The sequence below is a fragment of the Colobus angolensis genome, unplaced genomic scaffold, assembly GCF_000951035.1.
Source record: "Colobus angolensis palliatus isolate OR3802 unplaced genomic scaffold, Cang.pa_1.0 Scaffold98, whole genome shotgun sequence".
In the NCBI taxonomy this organism is placed as follows: Eukaryota; Metazoa; Chordata; class Mammalia; order Primates; family Cercopithecidae; genus Colobus; species Colobus angolensis.
Window position 1 is genome coordinate 1,332,514 of NW_012123820.1, and position 25,350 is coordinate 1,357,863.

The 25,350-nt window shown below is 35.7% G+C and overlaps 1 protein-coding gene across 2 annotated transcripts in view; it reads right to left on the reverse strand.

Annotated features, from left to right (window-relative positions):
• Nucleotides 1-25,350, reverse strand: part of IFT57 (intraflagellar transport 57) — a 69,615-nt gene that overhangs the window by 28,154 nt on the left and 16,111 nt on the right. For both annotated transcript variants that reach the window (XM_011932740.1, XM_011932739.1), the window contains exon 6: nt 10,717-10,839. In XM_011932740.1, the coding sequence (XP_011788130.1) occupies nt 10,717-10,839 (123 nt within the window). The remainder of the gene's footprint in view (nt 1-10,716; nt 10,840-25,350) is intronic.

The following is a 25,350-nucleotide window of genomic DNA, read 5'->3' on the forward strand; positions in this document are numbered from 1 at the left end:
GATCTCCTGACCTCGTGATCCGCCCGTCTCGGCCTCCCAAAGTGCTGGGATTACAGGCTTGAGCCACCGCGCCCGGCCGTAGAATATTAAGAAACTTTTAATAAAACTCAGTGATAGAACCACTTTAATATAATTGATTAGAAAAATGAGTCAAGCCAACAAAAAGTACATTTTATAGGAAGGTCCATATGACAAAGGCTTTATTGCTTCAATTCATAGTTCATATTATGTAATTTTAAAAAACAAATCATTCTTTGCAATAATAAAATATTTAGGTAGTCTAAAAATTTTAATTATAATCAATGTGTATTAATTCACTGCTTTCAATCACAAATGTCTAGTTGAGGTGTATCAGCAGTGAGGCATCAGCAACTTCCCTCTGCAGTATTTATATAACATGGAGTCTATTGGTCATTTCCTTAAAACTGCTACCACTGTTGATGCTCTTTAGTTACAACTGATGGTAATCTCTAAAGCAAAAACAGTCATTCTCTTATTTCAACTTATGATAAATGGAAACTTTCTCTGATCCAGTTGAAACATTTATCACACTCAGGGTAAACAGGAAGGAAGGAATCATCAACTATCTTTAAACACAGAATATCCTGAATGTTCAACAAGACTAAGACAGAAGCAACTACAAATCTTTTTTAGTTGCTTAAGAATAGCTGAGTTTTTCTCCAACCCTTTACTGTATTTTTACATGTATAATTTTAAGCACAATATTCCCACAACTTTGATCTCTGTCCAGGATCCACATGAAACAAACAGCTGACCTTGCAATACAACTTTAAGTCCACAAAATAACACTTGTTTACAAATACAACAGCCCAAAACAACATTCTGTTTTGTGCAGTCTCTTAAAGAAAGCTTGTCTGTGAAAGTCCATCAGTGAATAGTTCCCCTCATTCTCTGAGATGTCATGGCAGTTGAGTAATCATACAAGCTGCTCTAAAAATGTGTGTGTGTCTAGTTAATTTAGGCTGTTTATTTTGATAGCATTCACCTCTTTCTGATTATAGCAGGTGTTTTAAGAATACATTCGCTGAAAATTGTATTTTGTTTAAATAACAGCAGCATGTACATTTATGGCCTTACTATATTAAAAAGCATTTATTGTCTGGCAGCAATAGATACAATTACAAACATTTGTGACAGTAATTGGAGCTATTATTCCTGCATCGAGCCACATGGAGACCGACTTATTGCCACCTGTATTTACATTTGTTACTGGTAATTGTAAAAGCTAATTTTTTTTAATTTGGCACCTTGTTTTTCTTTAAATTACGTGAATATTTCTCAACAGAAGGTCTACCAGAAAATCTGTAAGAATTATAACTGTAGTTTCTCCATTATTCAAATAACAGGCAGAGTCCCATTTTAATAACAATTATATACACAAAAAGTATTCCCATATTCTAGGCCACAGATTATATATAATATATATATTATTATATATTATATATATAGATTATATATTTATTTTTGCTCATGGATGCAAGAAACCTACCAACATATCCTAACTAACAACCAGAGTATAAGTCTTAACAAAGACTCTTTATTCCTAAATTATAACAATTTATAAATCCCTGCAGATCAAAAATATTTAGAGAAGCTAAATTTTATTAATACCCACTTATATTGCATCCATGGCAGAAGGTCAAATCAAGTTACCCTTTCCGCTGCTTTGGAATGAGAGGGAAAAATCCTCTATTGTTTCTAGAGGATACAGATTTGTCTATAATATGAGAAAGCCTACCATTGTAACTTTCTGCAGGATTTGGCTTCCAATTCTAAGAGACTTAGATCTAATATAGCAATTCTGTGGTCCCTCCAGGTTCATTTAAATGGAATTCTACCTGCTGATTAAAGGAGGCCTCTCTTCTTTCTCTCAGGTTTTGGCTCTCACTGTGACTAGAGAGGCCCAGGGGCTCAATACTGTTGCAATGATTCCATCCTTAGCACAATGACTCTTCCAGAATTGTTTCCTGCTGTGAATCACTCAAGGCAACGCTTATACAGTTTATTTATGTTAAAACAAAATCCAATGGCTTGGAGTTGAAATTTAAAGTTTAAGGTTCTTTTTACAACTGCACTCTAAGTCAGACACTAAATGAATAGGTAAGTATTAAAAAGCAGTGCAGTAAATCAAAGGTTTGAGATAATCAGAAACACATGCTGTAATACTTCCAAGGCCTTTTAAAAATAATCTCTTTATCTAAATTCCTTGTAATGAATCTGAAGATTTACATAATTATTAATACTAGAGACATTTTGGTGGAATGAAGGGGATACCTACCCAACATCTTTTAAAACAACAAAGTAGGAAACATTTAATTATAATTTGGAAAAAAATCTACTTAAGTCATTAATCAAAATTCTAATTACAATATCCACAGGGCATTAAAGCATGTTAGAACATTTTTTCATTGCATTAAATACCTAATATTAAATCACTATAATGCACAATCGTTTAGTAATAAGTACTGCATAATTGAAGAAAAGGGCCTAAGTAGGGTTTAGTTGAAAACTGATTTCACACTTTCTGCTCTTCCTTATTTCTAGAGAACAGGAATAAATATTATTAATGATTATTTGGTTTCCATTGTGATTAAAAAAAAAACTTGCCTTGAAAAAAAATCATGCTCTTGATAAAGACTAATAGGATTGATGATTTTAGAAGCCACTTTCCTTTGGGTCAATACATGAAGTTGAGACACTAATTGTACAAATAAACAACAGACAACAGCCAGCTCATATACAAATATATAACTGTGACCCACCATCTGCAGCAGCCAGACCAGGAAGCAAAACCACAGCCTCTGTATCAATCAGTCCCGAACAGGGTTTAATCAATGACTGCTGGCTTCTCCACTTTTGCGTGCCACCCACTTCCAGTGTAGGACCAACAAGACAAAGCCAAATATCCTCCCCTCCCTTAACCAGCCAGTCACATATTATATCCTGCTTCTAGTTAGCCCACCTGAAGATTACCAGCCATATCTGAACGTACAGTAAATCTTCCCTTTTTTCCACTAAAAATCATTTAAATTTCCCTACCTGCTTTTGAGTCTTTGCCAAACGGAGATGACGGTGGCTGACTCCCTTGCTATACAGTAAGCTCTGAATAAATAGCCTTTGCTTGGTCTCACTTGGATGGTCTCCATTTATTTTAACAAAGTCAAAGGTTTGCTTTTTATAGTAAAAAGAAAACTCAAAAAGATAGAATATTCTTCCTCAAGAAACAGCATTAAATATTTCTTTAGCAATTTAAAATTAATCAAAATTACAGAAAGTAAAAATCTATATGAATATACATTTTGGCAGCTCAGCTTCAACTTTTGTTATATTCAACTCAGCAACTTTCAATTGATTCATTTAAAAATTTAAAAAATTTATATGTTACTATAAGGAATTAAAAAAATTTTTAATTATGTAGGAAAATATTATCCTTCAATAATTGTCCTAAAGCACTACTCTAGTTTAGGCATCCTCAGACAGTCAGTTTCTAAGAAATTGACTCCTGAGCTGTACTCATTAGGTCATAACTGAGGCATTACTCAAGTGGCATGAGCTAGGATTTGCCTGATTTTTACTCTCTTAGCAGAACTTCTGGCTGCATCTTTACACACATTATTCCAACTTGGGGCAGATCTGAATTGTTCTCTGGATACATAACCACCCTAGAAGTGCAGTTGTCCCTTGAACAACACTGGTTTGAACTCCATGGGTCCACTTATATGCAGATTTTTTTCAATAAATACATACAAAAAATTTCTAGAGATTTGCAACAATTTGAAAAAACCTGCAGATGAACCACATAGGCTAAAATATCAAAAAAATTAAGAAAAAGCTAGATATGTTATAAACACATAAAATATACATAGATACTAGTCTATGTTATTTACTACCATAAATATACAAAAAAATTATGAAAAATTAAAGTTTACCAAAATTTATGCACACACAGACTATATATGATGGCACCATTTGCAGTTGACAGAAATGTAAACAAAGGTAGATATGCAGTATTAAATCATAAGTGTATAAAATTAACTGTAGTATAATCTGTACTACTATAATACTTTTGTAGCCACCTCTTGTTATTGTGATGAGCTCAAGTGTTGCAAATATTGCTTAAAATGTGTGAGGTTAATCATGTCCAAGTGAGCAGTTAGTCTCTATAATAAATCATGTATCACAGTAAAAAGTTATTTCTTGAGGTTTTCATGTACTTTTCATGTTTAGTGCAATATCTTCAAGTATTTTTCCTGTTTAGCGAAAACCCTGAATAATACCATGGGACCCACACAAATGTCACCTGCAATGCTGGAAGTGCTCCCAAGAAGCAGAGAAAAGTCCTGACATTACAATAAAGAGATGAATTCCTTGATAACTACTGTAGATTGAGGTCTGTAGCTGAGGATGCCTGTCATTTCAAGATAAATGAATCCGGCATAAGAACCATTGTAAAAAAAGAAAATTTATGAAGCCATCACTGCAGCTATGACAGCAGGCACAAAAACCTTTCACTTTTTGCAAAATGCTTTTTCTCTTTTACTGAAAATGCAGCTTTTATGTGGGTGTAAGAAAGATATACTTACAGCCTCTATTATGATTCAAGAAAAAATGAAGTCATTATTATATGACAATTTAAAGCAAAAGGAGGGTGAAGGATCTAAAGCTGGAAAATTTGATGCCAGCAAAGGATGGTTTGATAATTTTTGAAAGAGGTTTGGCTTTAAGAAGTGTCAAGGTAACAGGAGACTCAGCTTCTGATGACTAAATGGCAGAAGATGAGTTCCTACGTGCCATTAAGAATATCACTGTGGAGAAAAGATATCTGCCTTAACAGGTTTTTAATGCAGACTAAAGTGCCCTGTTATGAAAAAAAATAAGTGCCACAAAGACATTTATTAGTAAGAAAGAGATGTGAGCACTAGGATTTTTTTTTTTTTTTTTTTTTTTTGAGACAGAGTTTCGCTCTTGTTGCCCAGACTGGAGTGCAATGGCGCAATCTCAGCGCACCACAACCTCCCCCTCCCAGGTTCAAGCGATTCTCCTGCCAGCACTAGGATTTAAAGCAGGAATGGATAAGCTAATTCTACTGTTTTATGCAAATGTAGTTGGTTTTATGCAAATATAGTTGGGTTTATGATTAGGGCTGCCCTTATTTATAAACTGCTAACCCCTGAGCCTTGAAAGGAAGAGATAATCACCAGCTGCCAGTCTTTTAGTTGTGCAAGAAAAAGGCCTAGACATTGAGAACCCGTTTTCTGGAGTGGTTCCATTGATGCTTTATCCCTGAAGTCTAGAAGTATCTTGTCAGTAAGGGACTGCCCTTTAAAGTTTTTTGATATTGAACCATGCCCCTGGTCACCCAGAGCCCCATGAGTTCAACACTGAAGGCAATGAAGTGGTCTAGTTGCCCCCAAACACAAAGTCTCCAATTCAGAAAGTAGATCAGGGGTCAAAAGGACCTTTAACTCTTATTACACATAGTACTCTATGGAAACAATTGTCGACACTGTGGATCCCCAAAAGAGGGAACATCATAAAAGTCTGGAAGGATTATATCAATGAAGATACCATTGTTGTCACAGAAAAAGCTGTGAAAGTCATCAAGTCTTAAACAAATTCCTGCTGAAGAAAACTGTGCCAGATGTTGTGCATGGCTTCACAGGATATATGACAGAGACAATCAAGGAAATCATGAAAGAGATTGTGGCTATGCAAAAAAAAAATTGTTGGTGGGGATAACAAGTTTCAAAATGAGGATTTTGGAGAAATTCAAGAGTTAATAAACATACCAGAGGAAATTAATAGGAGATGACTTGATGGAGATAAGTGCTTCCAAACCGTGACAAACAATGAGGAGGAAGACAAAGAAGTAGTACCAGAAAACAAATTTGATACTGGACAGTCTGGCAGAAGGGCTCTGATTATTCAAGACTACTTTGGACTTCTTTTATAATGTGGACCCTTCTAATTACACAAAATTAAAGCAAATTGTGGAAGAATTGGTACTATACAGAAACGTTTTTCAAGAAATGAAAAAGCAAAAAAAGCCAGAAATTTGAATGCATTTCCGTAAAGTTATACCAGTGTGCCTGCCTATCCTGCCTCCCCTTCCTCTTCCTCCACCTCTTCTGCCTCTGCCACCCCTGAGACAGCAAGATCAACTCCTCCTCTAGTCCGTACTCCTTCCTCAGCCTTCTCAATGTGAAGACAATGGAGATGAAGACCTTTATGATGATTCACTTCCGCTTAATGAATAGTAAATATATTTTCTCCTCCTTATGATTTTTTTAACATTTTCTTTTCTCTAGCTTATTTTATTGTAAGAATACAGAGTATAATACATACAACATACAAAATACCTGTTAATTGTTTATGTTATTAGTAAGGTGTCCAGCCAACAATAAGCTATTAGTAGGTAAGTTCTGAAGAGTCAAGAGTTAAAATGCACAGGGGTTGGCATCCCTAACCTTCATGTTGTTCAAAGGTCAACTGTAATTACCAGGAACATTATAATCAATGCCAAAAAATGAACCATTAATATGGTCCATTCAAATCAGCATAAAACAAAAATTCTTTATCTTCAGCTGTGAAGCATACTACTTGTATTCTTGGCAACATTTACTTCCCTAATTGTATTCTGTTTAAGCTAATATTAAAATTAGTTTGCATTCTTTGAGAACTGGCAATAGTAGCAAGTGGTGCCAGACAATAGGGATAGGCTAGTTTTGCAATAAAAACCTTGTTGCAATATTATGGTGAATATACAAAATAAAATATTGGTATATGATAATATCTCATCAAAGCACATACATTAAAATATATAAAAAGAATAGAGGAGGAGATTTACTTTTCTGTAATTCCCTGCTAGGAAGCATAAAAAGAATAAATGTGTGAGAGAAGGCTGCTCTGCCTATGGAGTAGCCATTATTTTGTTTCTTTACTTCTCTAATAAACTTGTTTTCATGTAAGTTAAAAAAAAAAAAGGAGTGTCTGAGCCTACCATGGCTCAGAAGGCTGCCCGATTCAAAAAAAAAAAAAGCGTGACAGAAAAAAGCAAAACACATATTTGATCCAGAGCCAAATAAATATGGGACTTATTTACTACCAAATTTAAATCACAGAGGTCCTTTACTTTTGTCTCTCTCACCTCTAAACCACTTCAAAATTAATCCAACACTGACCAGTAAAACCCACTGACCCCAAAATAATACATTTCTTTTCTTCTCTTTTCTTTAAAACACACAAGTGAAATCTCTAGATGTCCTGGATAGCCTGTGTTGAGTGAAAGGTTATTATTTTGGCCAAAGGGAAAAGAAAGGTTTTGATTTTGGTAGAGTGAGGAGTGGAGAAGGAAAAGGTCGACCATGATGCTGGAGTATACCTCTTCCGGAGGAGAACGAGTCTATGAGAAGAGAGCTCATATGTAACCAGATGGTTTATTTTTATTTCTGAGACATAAGAAACTTTTCATTAGCTCCTTATTTTCCCAAGCCAGTATATACATTTATAAGCTAATAAAGAATTCACCTGACCCTAAAGTTGTATTTCCTAATTGCTATATCTGAAAGACTTAAAAGAAAGAGGAGTTTGTAAAATACTAGACACAAAGATCAAACCATCTAAAGAAGAATTCTAAAAAAGCAATCAAATATGACTTTGGTCAGTAGTTTTTACCACAAAGATCTAAATACAAAATGATATCTACATATTCTAAAAAATAATGAAAAAAACCTTTATCTGATACTTTGGAATGCTGGCCATAAAACTTAATTTTATAATTAAAATTAATTTGACAGAATATATCCTCATAAGATTGAGGCCTACAGAATGGCACGAGAATAAGGGTTCAACTTTCAACTCGTTAATTCTTTCCCAAATCAGAAGGACATTGATTATACAAAAACTCAGGATTCTGATGATGGCAATACTGGTCTGTTATAGAATTTAACCTGTACATAGTTTTGTAAAAGAGTAGGTGTTAGCAGCTACATTTATATTCTTAAATTACTCCTATTAATGCAAAAATCAATGACTGCAAACTAAAAAATTCCCATTAGACTTCAAATGAGATGTCTGACTTCCAGAGTTTACTTAGCTTGAAAGTAAACAAACTAAACTTGCTTCCTTGTGGGATTAAGCTGTACTTGAGAGTTGCTAACTATACAATTATTTTAACACATCATTCTAACTAGAATCACAATAATAGTGAATTTTAATTTTATGAAAAGAATTTGTTCTGACAAAACCAAAAAATCAGAAATCACATTTTTGCAAATGACTTCCAGAAGATTTCGCTTAATCAGTGAAGAAGAAATTCTTATTAATATATTTTTAGATATGAGAGCTATACAAAGAATTCACCTGCAATGCAATCATTTAATAGTTGTCCTCTATAACGAGTAGGTAAATGGACTACAGGATTTGTCCACTTACCTTGAATAGAGTTTGTTTACAGCTGTTCAGTGTAGTAAGACCTCTGTTGTTCTCACCCTATCCTGGGACTGTTCTAGGAGTCTAGCTTACTTCCTACCTGCTCTAAGACACAGTTGTACAAGCTCAAATCCAGACATTCTAAGAATAAATTAGCTTCTAAGGCATCCTGAAAACAGCAATGTTTGTAAGATTTTTGTGGGGGTGAGGGGAAGCAGACACTGGATCACGCTTTCAGAGTGATAAGCTTCTCTAGAACCTTGTTCCATAATGCTGGGGGCTTATGTCCAACCTTCTCCAAGGATGAAAATTCTCCTTCAGTCTTTTCATCTAGATGTCTCTTTAGCCCCTTTTGCAGAGATATTTACACTACTACTGGAAGAATATTGCCTAGTTACCTATTAACTTATTCTGAAGTCATTACAGTTGACCCTTGAACAATGCAGAGGCTGGTCGTTAGGGGCACCAATCACTTTGTGCAGTAGAAAATCCATGTATAAGTTTTGACTCCTTAAAAATTTAACTACTAACAGCTTACTTTTGACTAGAAATGATACTGATAATATAAACAACACGTATTCCTTATGTTATATGTATTATATACTGCATTCTTACAACAAAGTAAACTAAAGAAAAGAAAATGTTATTAAGAAAATCATAAGAAAGAAAACATACATTTACTATTCATTAAGTGGAAGTGGATCACTAAAAAGATCTTTATCCTCATTGTCTTCATGTGGAGTGGTTGGTCTTGCTGTCTCAGAGGTGGCAGAGGCAGAAGGGGAAGAGGAGGTGGAAGAGGACGCAGAATAGCAGGCATACTGGGTGTAACGTTTATTGGGAAGTCTGCCTATAGTGGACCTGTGCAGTGCAAACCCTGATTTTACAGGCTACTAGGCAGAAGGGACTTGCCTTGTCTCAGATTAACCTTGTCTTTGGACTTGGACTTTTGGGGTTAATGCTGGAATGAGTTAAGACTTTGGGGGACTGTTGGGAAGGCATGATTGTGTTTTGAAATGTTAAGGACATGAGATTTGGGAGAGGCCAGGGGCAGAATTACACGGTTTAGCTTTGTGTCCCCACCCAAATCTCATCTTGAATTGTAATCCCCAAGTGTTAAGGGAGGAACCTGGTGGGAAGTGACTGGATTATGGGTATGGTTTCCCCATGGGGTTCTTGTGAAAGTGAGTGAGTTTTCACGAGATCTGATGGTTTTGTAACTGTCTGGCATTTCCCCTGCTCATTTCTTCTCCTTCCTACGGCCTTGTAAAGAAGATGCCTTGCTTCCTCTTAGCCGTCTGCCATGATTGTAAGTTTCCTAAGGCCTCTACAGCCATGCTGAACTATGAGTCAGTTATACCTCTCCTTTATAAATTACCCAGTCTTGGGCAGTTCTTTATAGCAGTACGAAAACGAACTAATACAACAGTATTTATCAAATTGTAACTAGAAAGGAAGTAGAAACTTGATACAATGGGTGAATTAATCTGGTCTAACCCCCAAATCTTATTAAATATGACTTCTTGATTATTTTAACATTTTATTTATTTATTTAGAGATGGAGTTTCGCTGTGTCATCCAGGCTGGAGTGCAGTGGTACAATCTTGGCTCACTGCAACCTCTGCCTCCAGGGTTCAAGCAATTCTCCTGCCTCAGCCTCCTAAGTAGCTGGGATTACAAGCGTGTGTTACCATGCCCAGTTAATTTTTGAACTTTCAGTAGAGACGGGGTTTCACTGTGTTGGCCAGGCTGGTCTTGAACTCCTGACCTCATGATTTGCCCACCTCGGCCTCTTAAAGTGTTGGTATTACAAGCGTGAACCATGGCACCTGGCCAGCATTTTATTTTTAATCACGTGTATCGAATAGATTATCTAAGAGCACTTCCAGGCTGCTTTCTGTTTTGCCATGCAGCAGAGCTCTGACCTATCTTATAACTCTAATACGTTGGTATGGTCATGGAATTCCTATTCATCTAAACATAATATGATTTCCCAGAAAATCTTCTGAGAAAATACCCCACAACACCAGGCAAATATGATGTGTTCCAAATCACTCTTTTAAAGATCTTTGCTTCACTTTTTGGACCAGATTATATTATTCAGTTATTCAACAACAATTTGTTAAATCCTTATTAAGACGAAAATGCTGAAAACTGAATCCTACTGCCCTTCTTTAATAATTTTTATAATCAGGAGTACCCCTAACCCTGAAGTTTCCTTATAACATTTTTTTTTTTTAAGATAATGTGTTCCCTCTTTGATACCTTATTGTCAGTCCTAATCGTGACTTTCAGTTGCGGTAGTACACGTTCCACTTCTAGGCTCCATTCCGCAGCATCTGTTGTGGATTCCAAAATATCTTCTTGTTTGGCAGTCTCGTTCATATCCTAAGAAAGGAAAGATATCACAAGATTGAGAGTTTATAAAAAGAAATGGTAAAAATTTGAGGCATTTTAGCAGTACTGCACAATTTAAATCAAGAATTGGTAGTGTTAAAATTATAGTGGAAGAAGAAATTCTTTTCTGTCTTCCTACAATGTTGAAAGAAAATAATGCACCAACCTGGTAGAATAGCAAAATACATATTAAAAAAGAAGTAAATATATGATTCAACTATTTTTACAAGGAAAAATGTTTCTGAGACATCAGATACAACTCAATAGGAATACCATCAAATGGACCAACAAGCCATTTAGGTATGTTAATTGGTAACAGTAGAAAAGATGTTTGGTAAGAAAACTCACTCATGTTTGGTAAGAAAACACTTAAATCAGGCATGGTGGCGGGTGCCTGTAGTCCCAGCTACTCAGGAGGCTGAGGCAGGAGAATGGCGTAAACCCGGAAGGCGGAGCTTGCAGTGAGCCAAAATTATGCCACTGCACTACTCCAACCTGGGTGACAGAGCAAGACTCTGTCTCGAAAAAAAAAAAAAGAAAGAAAGAAACACTTAAATTTATTATACTGAAATACAAACCCCAAATCTGAAAGACAAAATATAAAAAAATTCCAGAAGGAAAGAATTGCTATTTACAAAATTTGTATTCATAATTGAAGTGATAATTTATTAGGTCAAATTATAATATAGCTTAAAGGGTAATTTAATATAGACATACTTGAACTCAAATAGGGAGGGGGCCAAATTTCTGCATTTGGTTTCTACATTGGAATAATAAAAATCCATCATAATTGTTTTTGAATTACAACAAAAAAAGGCCCACTCTTTTCTTTTTTCCCACCCCTTCACATTTCAGCATTAAGTATGTATGGATCTGAAAATATAAATAATGTAGATTAATGATTTAAAGATAAAATCTAAGGCAGTAATTTTGGTATCAATTCTTCCCTTTAACTCTCTTAATAAATTATAAGTAAATCTAAAGAAAAAATTAAAATATCAATGTTTATATAGAGAAAAAGAGACTAAAGAGATATAAAGACATAAAATGTATGAACCTTATATGAATTCTAATTTTAATAATCTACAAAAAGATATTTTTGAGACAATCAGTGAAGTTTTAATATGGGAGAATACTGGATGATATTAAGAAATTACTAATTTTATAGGTATGACATGACATGGTTTTGTTTAAAAAGGCCTTATAAGTTAGAAATAAATGCTAAAATATTTACTGATGAATTGACAAGATGTCTGAATTTTACTTTGAAATACTATGAGGCAAAGAAAAAAAGGGAGGTAGCTTTAAATAAAACATGATTGACAAAATGCTAACAACTGTTGAAACTGGATAATGTGGCATGTTCATTATCTTATTCTAATTTTGTATATGTTTGAAACATTCCATAATACAAAATTTAAAAATAAAAACTAGGTGAACAACCTCATGATGAAATTACATTCCCAATATATATTTATATCACTAAAATCACATTTCTTAAATGAAAGCTCATTGGATTAGTCTTTCCAATCAGATGTAACACTAACCAGAAGATTAATCTTACATTAGGGTTTGTATTTCTGTGGGAGCCTGAGGTCTTTAGAGGCTTTGAACTCACTCCCAACTAAGACTCTGGAACAGTGCTAACATAAGAAAGCCTCTCCTACCTCCTAGCTCATAACAGCAAGTCCTGTTTAGACTCAGAGCCTTAAAGCCTATACTGCTTTTTGTTCAGATTCAAGGGACTATATATTTCTAACTTCACCATTTGAGAATGGATAACTAATACACGTTTTTACACTTTCTAATACGTGGTCTGAATGTATTCCATTTAGAAAACCAGAAGTATAAAAACCCAAAACAGTAAGTAAAATGTGAAAAAAAAAAAAAAGCTCAAGATTCTACTTCAAACATCTAAATATGGAAACACTGTATTGAGTACTTAATGCTGTATACTTCTATATAAATTGGATCTAGGGTAGCACAAGAGTATCATAGCTAGGGAAGGAGGTGCTTCATTCACAAAGTAGATACGTGTGAAGTTACATGAGACTGTGTATGATGGCAGGAAAAGAGATAATGGGTCTCTTTGTCAAAACCTAAAGCAATAGGGAAGGTTCTCTGCCATGTAAATTCACACTGCATCAATAAGATGCATATGTTTGGAAGAACTAGGCATATGCACATTCACTGGTACATCTGAGTACCTGTCTTAGACTCCACGAGACCCAATTTCTCATTTTCTATACCACACAGGATAAACTAATGGGGGCTGGGGTAGGGAGGACATATGCCTTGCTAGTGGTATGTGAGCCCTGACCTCAGGGCATGTGTGTGGGTATACACACAGGGTTACTCCTGCCAAGGTTATGGACCCCCACATCCCCACCCTGCAAAATCAGGCTGCAACAAGACAGCATGCCCTCTCAGCAGCAGTTCTGAGTGATTCTTAATAGAATGTAGATACTGCATCAAATGATAAATTCAGTAACGTTACAGGGAACAAAATCAATATATAAAAATCGGTATCATTTCTATATGCCAACAGTAAACGATTTGAAGTAGAAACCAAGAAAGTAATCCCATTCATGACAGCTAAAATAAAATACCTAGGAATAAACTTAATCAAAGGAGTGAAAAAATCTTTAGAATGAAACTACAAAAACACTGATGAAAGAATTGAAGAGGACACAGAAAAGGGAAAGATATTCCAAGTTCACGGACTGGAAAATAAATATTATTAAACTGTCCATACTATCCAAAGCAATCTACAGATGCAATCCCTGTAAAAATACTAATGACATTCTTCACAGAAATAAAAAAAAAAATTCTAAAATTTATAAGGAACTACAAAAGACCCAGAATAGTCAAAGTAATCTTGAGCAAAAAGAACAAAGCTGGAATCATTGTATTACCGGACTTCAAATTATACTACAAAGCTACCATAACTAAAACAGCATGGTTCTGGCATAAAAACAGACACAAAGACCAATGGAAAAGAACAGAGAATCCAGATTTAAATCCATGCATTTACAGCCAACTCATTTCTGGTAAAAACACCAAGAGTATACATTGTGGAAAGGACAGTCTCTTCAATACATGGTGCTGGAAAAACTGGATATTCATATGTAGAAGAATGAAACTAGATCCCTATCTCTTACCATACACAAAAATCAAATCAATATGGATTAAACACTTAAATCTATGACATGAAACTATAAAACTACTAAAAGAAAACATTGGGGAAATGCTCCAGAACATTGGTCTGGGCAAAGATTTCTTAAGTAAGACCTCAAAAGCACAGGTAAACAAAGCAAAAATGGACAAATGGAATCATGTCAAGCTAAAAAGCTTCTGCACAGAAAAGGAAGCCATCAACACAATGAAGAGACAACCCACAGAATGGGAAAAAATATCTGCAAACTACCCATCTGAAAGGGGATTAACAATCAGAATATATAAGGAGCTCAAACAACTCAGTAGGAAAAAAACCCAAATGATCTAATTTAAAAATGGCAAAAGATCAAAAGAGACATTTCTCAAAACAAGTCATACAAATGGCCAACAATTATATGAAAAAAATGATCGCTAATCATTACTAATCACCAGAGAAATGAGAACCAAAACCACAAGATACCATCTTACTTCATTAAAATGGTTTTTATCAGAAAGACAGGCAATAACAAATGCTGGAAAAGATATGGAGAAAGGGGAACACTTGTATACTGTTGGTGGGAAAGTAAATTAATACAGCCACTATGGAGAACACTTTGGAGGTTCCTCAAAAATCTAAAAATCTATCATATAATCTAGCAATGCTGCTGTGGAGCATATACCCAAAAGAAAGGAAATCAGTATGTTGAAATCTGCATTCCCATGTTTACTGCAGCACTATTCACAATACCCAAGATAGGGAATCAACCTAAGTGTTGATCAAGGGATGAATGGATAAAGAAAATACGGTATATATACACAATGGGATATTATTTAGCCATAAAAAGAATGAAATCCTGTCATTTGTAGCAACATGGATGGAATTGGAGGTCATTATGTTAAATGAAATATGCCAGGAACACTAAGACAAATATCACATGTTCTCACTCATATGTGGGAGCTAAAAAAAAGTAGATATCATGGAGGTAGAGAGTAGAATGATGGTTACCAGAGATTGAGAATGGTAGCGGGGAGGAGGGATAAAAAGGGAATCGTTAGTGGATATGAACATACAGTTATTTAAAACTGCATTAGTTATACAGAAAAAATAAGACCCAGTGTTTAGTAGCAAATATGGCAACTATAATTAACGATAATGTATTATATATTTCAAAATACCTAAAAATGTGGAATGGTAATGTTCTTAACACAAAGTAATGATAAATGCTTGAGGTGATTGATATCCCAACTACCCTGATCTGATCATTATGTATTGTATGCCTTGTATCAAAATATCACATACAACCCATAAATATGCACTATGTATTCATAATAACTAACAATAAAAAAGTTAAAAAATAAATAAAAATAAGTTTGATTTATGGAGTACCATTGGGGTGAATTGAAGCTAGATGCTGTTGATTAAATCCCAAAGCCAGTGCTCTCCAACCCTCATTTCCACCCTCATTTCCAACCCTCATTTCTATCCCCTTTCTTTCTCTCCTTACAAGATTGAAGTTCAGAATCACCAAACAAGACAAGGGGTCACACCCATCCATACTCCCACTTTCTTCAGGCCTGGATGCGGGATTGTTCAAGTTGTGAATAACATACTCAAAATGTTTTACTGAAGGAAGGGCATTTTTCATAAAGACAGATGGGTTTGCAGTGGCCGTTTGAACTAGACCTAGAATCTGAGGCAGTAGGGTACATAAAGATCAAACGCTGCATTAAGATATGCTAGTGCATAAGCTATTTGTTTTTATGTTGGACCCTTTAGTAAGTTGCATTTACCCTTACTAGCTTATTATTTGGTTCCCTTAAGCAACAATTTGCTAACTCCCACTCCCAATGTCCTAAAATGATTTAACATAGGAGCTCAAAAATTTTCACTCACTCGTAGGCCATAATTAATATACGAGGGGAAATGGCCCAGTTACTAAATGAATAAAGGGCAAAAAGAGAACATTAGATTTGGCAGAGCAGCATTAACTTATTCAAACTATACAGTTTCTTTCTACATCCATGTTTGCATATCTATTTCATAACCTCATTCCTCACTCAACATTTCTTAATGCCTAATAACTGGATACATTAACTGAGCAAGCCCTATATAGAAAGTATAAATCATTTTAAAACTATACTACTGTGCCTTGGTTATAATACTTTGAGAAAACTTTTCTTCCCAATTGTTTTTCCATTTAACAAATGGTACTTTATGTGGGTCACTTGAAAAAGAGAAATAAACTGCTGTTTCTTTTAATCAAAATTTTATATCATCATGACAAAGTCCCTCTCTAACACGTTAACTAAGATAAAGCATTGCTTTTGGAAAGTTTCATTTTCCAGTTACTGCTGCAGAAGAAACAATTAGAAGCTCATAAGGCACAAGTTATCTAGAAGTCTCATTTATAATTAATTAATTAAACTAATAATCCATTTGTGAAACTCCTACAACATTCAAGGTAAGAATTCAGGCACTGTGCTTGGTGTGGAAAGCTAAAAGGATTTAATTGCTGCCTGCAAAATTTGCAGACTACTAGGAAGAGCCTGAAGCCAGTTAATGGGAGTAATAACTGGTCCTAGGTAAAAGGAGAAACTGATGAGATGGGAACTGATCCTGACTGCCAAAGGAAGAATTGAAAATAACAGTCTACACTATCCCATAAAGTAACCTTGGGCTCAAACAGTGGGGCACACCATCGAAGTCAGTTCAGGAATCAAACAGTGTTAAAAGCCTACTCAGAATCCTGTTCCAGTAATCTCTGGTCAAGCATCAAAGAAAGGCTATGTTCTGTAAAAATAAACATGAGATGGCAACCTCATGGATATACTAGTGTCCTGATTCATTTGAAGAACTCAAATCATATACCTACTGAGAGGGTGTTAAAAGTCATATTAACTCTCAAGATTAAATACTCCCAAGACTCAAGGAAAAGGGAACTAAGTTGTCTTAAGAGTCACCACAGCATGGTGTAAATGTTAAGAGGGATGGGTCTGGAATCACATCTGCTCAAATCCCACCTCCATGACTTACTAGCTGTTGGTTAAGTTACATGACCTCTCTAAATCTCAGAGTACCCATCTGTAAAATGAGAATAACAGCACCTTCCTCATTGGAAGGGGTGCTGTGAGCATTAAATGAGACAATGTATTTAAAAGGCTTGCACAGTGTATAATACATATTAACCCCTGGTATATTTTAGCAGTTATTATCATTATTATTACATGCCAAACATGGTATAAGATGCTTTTACCTATGGGTTAAATGCCCAACAATAACACCATGAAACATGGAGTCTTATTACCATCTTTTAAAGTGAGGAAACTGAGGCACAGAATAGGTAGGTGACTTTTTCAATGTCACATCCAGTGATTGGTAGGTCAGGCAGTGTTACTCTAGAGCACAAGCTCTAAAACACCTTACCATATATCTATCAACCCTTTGTCACCTAGGCTATAATTATTTTTCTCCAGTTTGTCACTTGTATTTTAACTTTATGGTGTTTCCCACTCTGCTTTCCCATAATATAAAGTTTTAATATTTATACATTCAGATTTGTATTTTATGTTTTTGATTTTCTTGTCATGCTTAATTATGCCTACTTCAAACTGTAACACTTGTCTCTCCTCATGTTTGGTGTGTGAGTGTGTGTGTTTTGTTTTGTTTTGTTTTGAGACAGGGTCTCGCTCTGTCACCCAGGTTGGAGTGCAGTGGCATGATCTCGGCTCACTGCAGCCTCCGCCTCCAGGGTTTAAGCGATTCTCCTGCCTCAACCTCCCAAGTAGCTAGGACTACAGGAATGTACCACCATGCTTGGCTGATTTTTGTATTTTTAGTAGAGATGGGGTTTCACCATGTTGGCCAAGGTAGTCTTGAAATTCTGGCCTCAAGTGATCCACCTACCATGGCCCTCAAAGTGCTGGGACTAGAGGCATGAGTCACTGCACTTGGCCTCATGTTTTTGTTTTATTTTTGTGCCTTATTATTTGTTATTGTGATCCATGTGGAGTTAATTTGGGTGTAATATATGAGGGAGGAATCCAGCTTTTTCTATAAATGGATTAGCCTATTATCTCTTCACCATTTAATTGAATAGTTCAGTTTTCCTCACTGATTTGCATTGCTTCATATACTAACATGACCACATATTTGTATTATTTTATCGATTCTATACAACTTTGTTAAATTCTGTGTATATTTTCAGACTTATAAAAAATTGCATCAATATTACACGAAAACTTTCCATATACCCTTCATTCAGATACCACTTCCAAATGTTCTCATCTTACATAACTTTGGGCTAATTATGAATAAAAGGGTACAATGTTTCTAACTGGATGCTGAGATTTGGGAAACTTTTCACATTTTTCTTTATACTCCTTTGTTCTTTCATTTTTTAAAAAACACAAGGAACATATTTTACTTTAAAAAAGAATAAAGTTTTTTCAATAAGCAGGTAAAAATAAAATTTGATTAACTTCCAAAAACCAGCTGGTACAGGTGGTATGCTGTAGGAGTCTGAATGAGAAAGACAAGTATGTTTTAATGCAATAGTGAGTTTTAAGTTTAGCCTTGCAAGAATGTATGGGATATAGACAGGCAGAAAAGAGACAAGCCAAGTGTTTTCAGTGAGGAAAACGGCATAAGCCAAAAAACTGAAATAGGAATGAATATAACTTGTGAAGATCAAAATGAGAAAAGAGTCTAGGGGCTTAAACAGGTGAATACTGGCTGGGTGCGGTGGCTCATGCCTGTAATCCTGGTACTTTGGGAGGCCGAGGTGGGCGGATCACAAGGTCAGGAGATCGAGACCATCCTGGCTAACACGGTGAAACCCCGTCTCTACTAAAAAAATACAAAAAATTAGCCAGGCGTGGTGGCGGGTGCCTGTAAGTCCCAGCTACTTGGGAGGCTGAGGCAGGAGAATGGCATGAAATTGGGAGGCGGAGCTGGCAGTGAGCTGAGATCGCGCCACTGTACTCCAGCCTGGGGGGACAGAGCGAGACTCCGTCTCAAAAAAAAAGTGAATACTGGGGAGGAAAAAAGAGTTAAGTACATTGTGAAAGACCTTGAAATCTAGGGTAAGGAATATGAATTTTGTCCTCCAGCCAGAAAAGAAGCCAAGAAGTTATAGGCAAGGTACAATTACTGTATTTATTAATACTTATCCAACAACTATTTATTTAGTGCCCACTATGTTCCACATACTGCTATAGTCTAGGTATAGTGACTACAACAACAATCCTCACGAATAAAACATGTTAGCTATGTTTTATAAAGATGTATGGGTTTTTGTAGATTTTGGGGTTGGCTGTGGGACTAAATGGGGCAAAGTGATAAGGGAAGTGTCACTGAGGAGATAGAAGAGACAGCATTTGAGCTGAACCTTGAACATTTGAGTCAGGTAGAGAGATAGTGGGAAGGTATTTTAGAAAAGAGATAATAGGAAACAGAAGCATTGAATGGGAGCAGATATGCTCACAAGGTATTTGAAAGCCTATGAGGGCACCCATTTAACCGGAATAAAGGGTTTGTAGAAGAAAATGAGGTTAGCTGTGTAGACAATAATCAAATTGCTAAGGGCCTTGAAAGTCAGATCAAAATTTTATTCCTCTATACTCTATATAAATGGACCTGTAGGCAATGAAAGCCATCAAACGTTATTGAATTCAAAATGACCTGTAATAGTCATGTTTCAGTAAGTCAGACAGAGAAGCAGGGTGAAAAATAGTTTGACAAAGGGTGGGGGTGGGATTGAAAGAGGAAGACCAAAGACTATTTAGAGCATTACTGTTATACAGTCCAGACAGACAATGAAAAGAACATGGCCTTGCAAGACAGCTGAAGGGATGGATATAGGAGATGTTTCAAAGCCAGCATCCACGGGTCTTAATGACTACATAGATGGCCTGGGTAAAGATGAATCAGACATATATTCAAAGCACTAACGTTGCCAGGGGTAAGTGGTAAGTGGCGATGAGGATTTGAGAGATGGGTGGGTTTAAAAAATACAAGGTTGTAGAAGACTGAAAAAAACGTATATAGTCTGGTATCCATTTACTATATTGAATTATATAATAAATATCTGCTACTAGTGTTGATGGAAGGAACTATAACCTACCTATTTATAGAATGACAGCTCTCAAATAATATCTTAAAAAATCATTATTTTATTACTTTTCATCAGATCTCCCTGAGTCATTTCTGTAGGGGAGATCTTGTGTGACAGCAAATTTAGTCTAGTGGGCCTTCAATAATAATCCATGCGACAGATTATGAAAATAAAGCCATGACATCACCAGGGCTTCCCAATTTACATAGAAATGCAAGCTTCTTGATAACTTATAGCCTATGTAAGTATCTTACTCAAAAATACTGATGGCAATCTAGGGACTCATTTGTATTGAGGGATTGGGGCTTTTTCTAGTCTTCTATGGCACATAAGAATGTTAAGAACTAATTCCAGTTTCTAGGAAAGGTAAAAAATTATAAAAAATAAGATATGCATGAAGCGCATACTCTATGCCCACACAATGTCAGGTACTGCCCACAGGTTAGATTTTAATAATCTCAAAACAAGACTGGTTAGAATTATTTGTGTCCCATTGCCAGATAAGAAAGCAGAGTCACAGAAGTTAATTAACTTGCTATGGTCATGTGGCGAGTGACACACAGTCAGGAATTCAACTAAGGCTGCTATTTCTGCCATAGAATCTACCTTGAAGGTATGGACTCAGATCTGGAAGGGACCTTGAAAAGTCCTTGCTTCCTACTTTTTGTAGGCCTACAATGAAAGCAAGAAGAAAATAAGGATTTCTCTTACTTCAAAAGTGGGTTGAAAAGCTACACTGAAGATCAAGCAAAACTCAAACTGGGTGTCTTTTACACCCAGCAAGAACTGCCATATGAGCCTCCACTGAGCAGTGAGAAGCAGAACTTTTTTCTCTAGCCCACATTTCCTATTCACCCCCAGATGTAAAACTGATGGGGGTGGTAAGGGTTAGTTACCAGAGAAATAAAAGCATTTACTCAGTCATAATGTGTCCCATCACACTCAAACATGTGGCATTTTAATTTCTCCTGTGAAATATCAACCATAGACTTCTCTCATAATACAGATAGGAGGTCTAACACTCAACTGTTTTAGGAAAGCAGAAGAAAAAACATTCTCCTTAAGCAGGAATCAAAAATTAATGGCAACTGATAGGGCAAGTTGTACATAGAACAGTTTTTTCTCCTAGATTACTCAGTAAGGATATTTTGTCTAAAATAAAAACATAAAACATATGTAAAATTTAAAAAATTAAAGTATTTAAGATATTAACCAAAAAAGATCCATCTTCTTCCTCTCTTTGATTACAATACTGCAGTTTTGCCTAGACAAAACTCTAAACCTGAAATGACATTTTTACTCTAAGCTCATATTTTTACTTCCTTTCACCTTTTGCGTTTCAAGCTAAAAAGTCTCTCATTCTTACTTAGTATCATGAATTTCTTGCTAAGTAATTAAAAACCAATTGTGTTTAAACCTTTTGAGATACTTGGTTTTACACTGTGTAACTCAGGATTTGGTGGTTTCCAAAACCTCAAATTTAGCATCTCAATAAAGAATAGTATCTATGGCATGTTTGAAAAAATGTTTTGAAATGAAGTGATGGGCATTTAAAAATAGAATTCAGAGAGTGCGTGGCTCCCTCTCCTCTTTTTTTCACTGGGGGAGGAGAATGACACATCTGCATTATGCTGCCAGAAGGCTGTTGCCATGATTCTGTTGAGTTTCACAAGGGTGAATGGAGATACAAAGACTACTCATAATTACAGCATAGCCACTGTGAACACGCAAGCAGTGCCCAATTGACATATGCAAATTAGAAATGGAAATGACTAGCACACCTTGGTACCACCTCATCACTAGAGTCTTCCTTTCCTGCTCCCACTCCCTACAGCTCTGAATAGTCTACTATACTCCTAAACATCACAGGCCCAGTCCAACTGTCAGAACTTTACTTCAGCACCAGTGTCCTTTCTCATGGCCACTCTTAGGGTAACTTCGGCTAAATTTCAGATTTCAAGAACACTCAGAAATCAGAGGGACATAAAGAACATGGAATTCTGTGGACTAGCCTTGAAGCCTAATATCCGTTCGTAATGCTTTCCTTCTAAGAAGAGTTATCTCAAAATTCAAGTAATTAAATTACAAATGAAATTGTGGAAGATGAAGCAATGCCTCACTAATTACAGTTGTCGGCAAAATCATAATTGGGGTAAGGGAATTAGAAAGGAAAATCACACAGAATGACTTTAAATATATTTTTTAAACCTTAAATAAATGTTCTCAAAAGCAACTGCTTCCAAAACAAACCAATGTCATTGTTATAAGCATTCATCATCAGTAGGAGGAACATATCTTTTTCAGTGTTCATGAAACTACTGCTGTGTCATGATCGACTTAGGCAGATGTTTAAAGTTTAGTCAGTGGGCAGATGGTATCTCTTTACAAATTCTTCAAGTTAGCAGTTACAGGCTTCAACTATGCTGTGGTAGTTAGGAAGATGGGTCACCAGGACCTCTTTCAAGGAAGATCTTGCTGCTGAACTTCAGAGAATGTGGCAAGCAGACAGCCTCCTGCTGTCAGCTCCCGCAGAGAGCCATTTCACCTGGGAGTATGTCCTTCCCAGGGCAACTGGCCTTCAGCAGGTGAGCCAAGCAGGCAACACTTGGCTCTACCAGGTTGGCCAATCTTTGTCAGGCCTGTATCGCAGCATGACTTCTCCCTCTGCCCAATCCTACTTTCCTCTCCCCTCCTTTCACATGTGTCTATTTCTAATAAACATCTTGCACTCGAAACTGTCTACGTTTGCATCCAGAGAACACAACCTGCTTATGACATGTCTTTTTCATTTGCATTCTCACTTCATTTTACTGCAAATCTCAGGAATATGCTTGTGTAGGTCCAACTCTTGGAATGATCATACTTAAAGAGCATGCTTTTCAGGGTCTAGACTTCACTTTATTTAATGAAAGAAAAGAATATAGGTAGATTTCTCCCTGCATTATCCCACATGGTACACAGAAGAGGATATAATTATTGTCAATAAGTTCTTTTCTCTATGAAAATTGCCTATAAAACCATAAATGCAAAAATAGCACACATTCAGGCATGTATTCCTACAGTATTATTGATTATTGAGCAACTTCTACACACAAGGCACAGGTGAAAAAAGCAGTGAAAAAGCTGCTCTTGAGGAGTTTGCATTCTAGTGGTTGCGACAGAAAAAATAAATCAGTAATTAATAAATGTAATGCAATACCAGGGTCTGTGAGGAAAAATAAAGTAGGGTGGGTGAGAGGATAGAGAATGATTGGAGAAGCATCTTATTGTCTTTATACTATAGACAGGGAGGGAATGCTGCAATCCACACACGGCTGGGCTTGCACAGTCATATATACATTTAGAAAGTCACTTTCCGTGACAGTAGGTATCGTTTTTGTTCCAGTGAAGAACTCATCATGCTCAACCTTCCTAAAATAATATTTCCTCTGCATTATGAGTCCACCTGCTGCATGAGACATAAAATCTTAAATCTATGATACTAACCTATATAGCAATTTTGTCTTGGGGAAAGAGCAGCCCGAACCATCATAAGCTGTAGTCAGACACAGCTGTCTCAGGCAGATGGCTTTAGTGGGCAATATCATGAGCTTGCCAGGTTTTTTAAAATATGAAAGGGTTTTCTGCCTCATTAGTACTCTATGGTTGACCATCCACAAACACCTGCCGTTCACGCTTCTTCCTCTTGTGGAAATATCACTATACATAGTCTTAGCTCTAAAGGATTTATATTATATAATTTTTGCCCAAAGAATCTAATATTTAGATAATCTACAAAAACACCATTTGGAAAAACCCTTCCTCATGTAGTTTGAGATGAAAAATTGAAATCAGGACCAATAAGGAGTTGGTGTAGTGGCAGAAGCACATTAAATTACTTTGCTCCTTCTCAGTACTCAAACTACTTTGTCCAGAAGGAATCCCAGGTGGCCTTCACAGTTCTCTGTTTACACCATCAATATAAGAATGAATAACACAAACAACAGTTTCTTTCCAAGAATAACTGTGTGCATCTCTACTTTTTTCTTTACACACTCGACAAGCACTTTGTCATCATCAACACATACATTAGGTAAATACCAACATTACTAATTACAACTTGCTAAAGGCAAGAATCATAACATATCTACACCTTGTTCAACTCTTGTTATGAGGTAAAGCAGAAAAAGCAACAGACTTGAGTTTGGAGAAGCAGTTTAAATTCAGGTACTGTGATTTATTAGCTTCTTAAAAGATTAAACTGTCCCAAGGTTATAAATTTCAGTGTTTATATTTGTAAAATGGAGATAACATCCACCCAAATACTTCACAAGGTCAGTAAAGAAATGTGTTTTAAAGTACTTGAAAACTACAAAATGATCTGCAAATGTAAGGTATTGATATCACTGGAGTTTAGATTTAAATTTTAACATATTATTCTGATATAATTTTCAATTGATCAATAAAAAATACCTCCATTTAAGAGGTCTTTATTCAGTACTTTCTGTGTTACACCATGGGGAATATTAAAAAGGATAGCTATCTATGTTACCAAGGAGTTTACAAATCAGATTTCAGAAGGGGAAATATGGAGGAAAGATGTGTTTTTGGTTTTTGCCAGTACTGAGTATTTTCTATGTGACAGATATTATTACAGTGTTTTACATGTAGTAACTCTTTTAATTTTCAGAAACCTACGACAAAGGTAAAGGTAATATTTTTATCTCATTTACAGTTTAAGATGAGGCACAAGAAGTTTGGAAACTTGCCCAAGTCTGGAATCCTAGTAACTATTAGAGTTAAGTCACACACTCAGGCAAGTTGCCCACAATGTTATATTACATCTCAAGTTGGGCAGAAAACACACACACATATATGCATCATTAATAATAACTAATGAGGATTAATAATACTAAGGCATCAATGAGGATTAATAATACTAAGGCAGTACTGATGCATCAATACTGTATCAATACTGCCTTAGTATTATTGATCCTCATTAGTATGATAAATACAAAGATCATGCTGGGGAGGGGTAGTCAAGGAAATCTTCACGATATGAAACCAAAACTAGATCCAAACTTGTTTTGAGGATTCAGATAAGAAAAATTAAATAAAGTTCTAATAAGAGTATTACTTTCCATATGTACTTTTTGAAGGTACAATAGGGATATATCCTTGATTAATATATAACATATTATGTAATATATAAATTATATAACATTACATAATAAATAAAATATACTATAACATA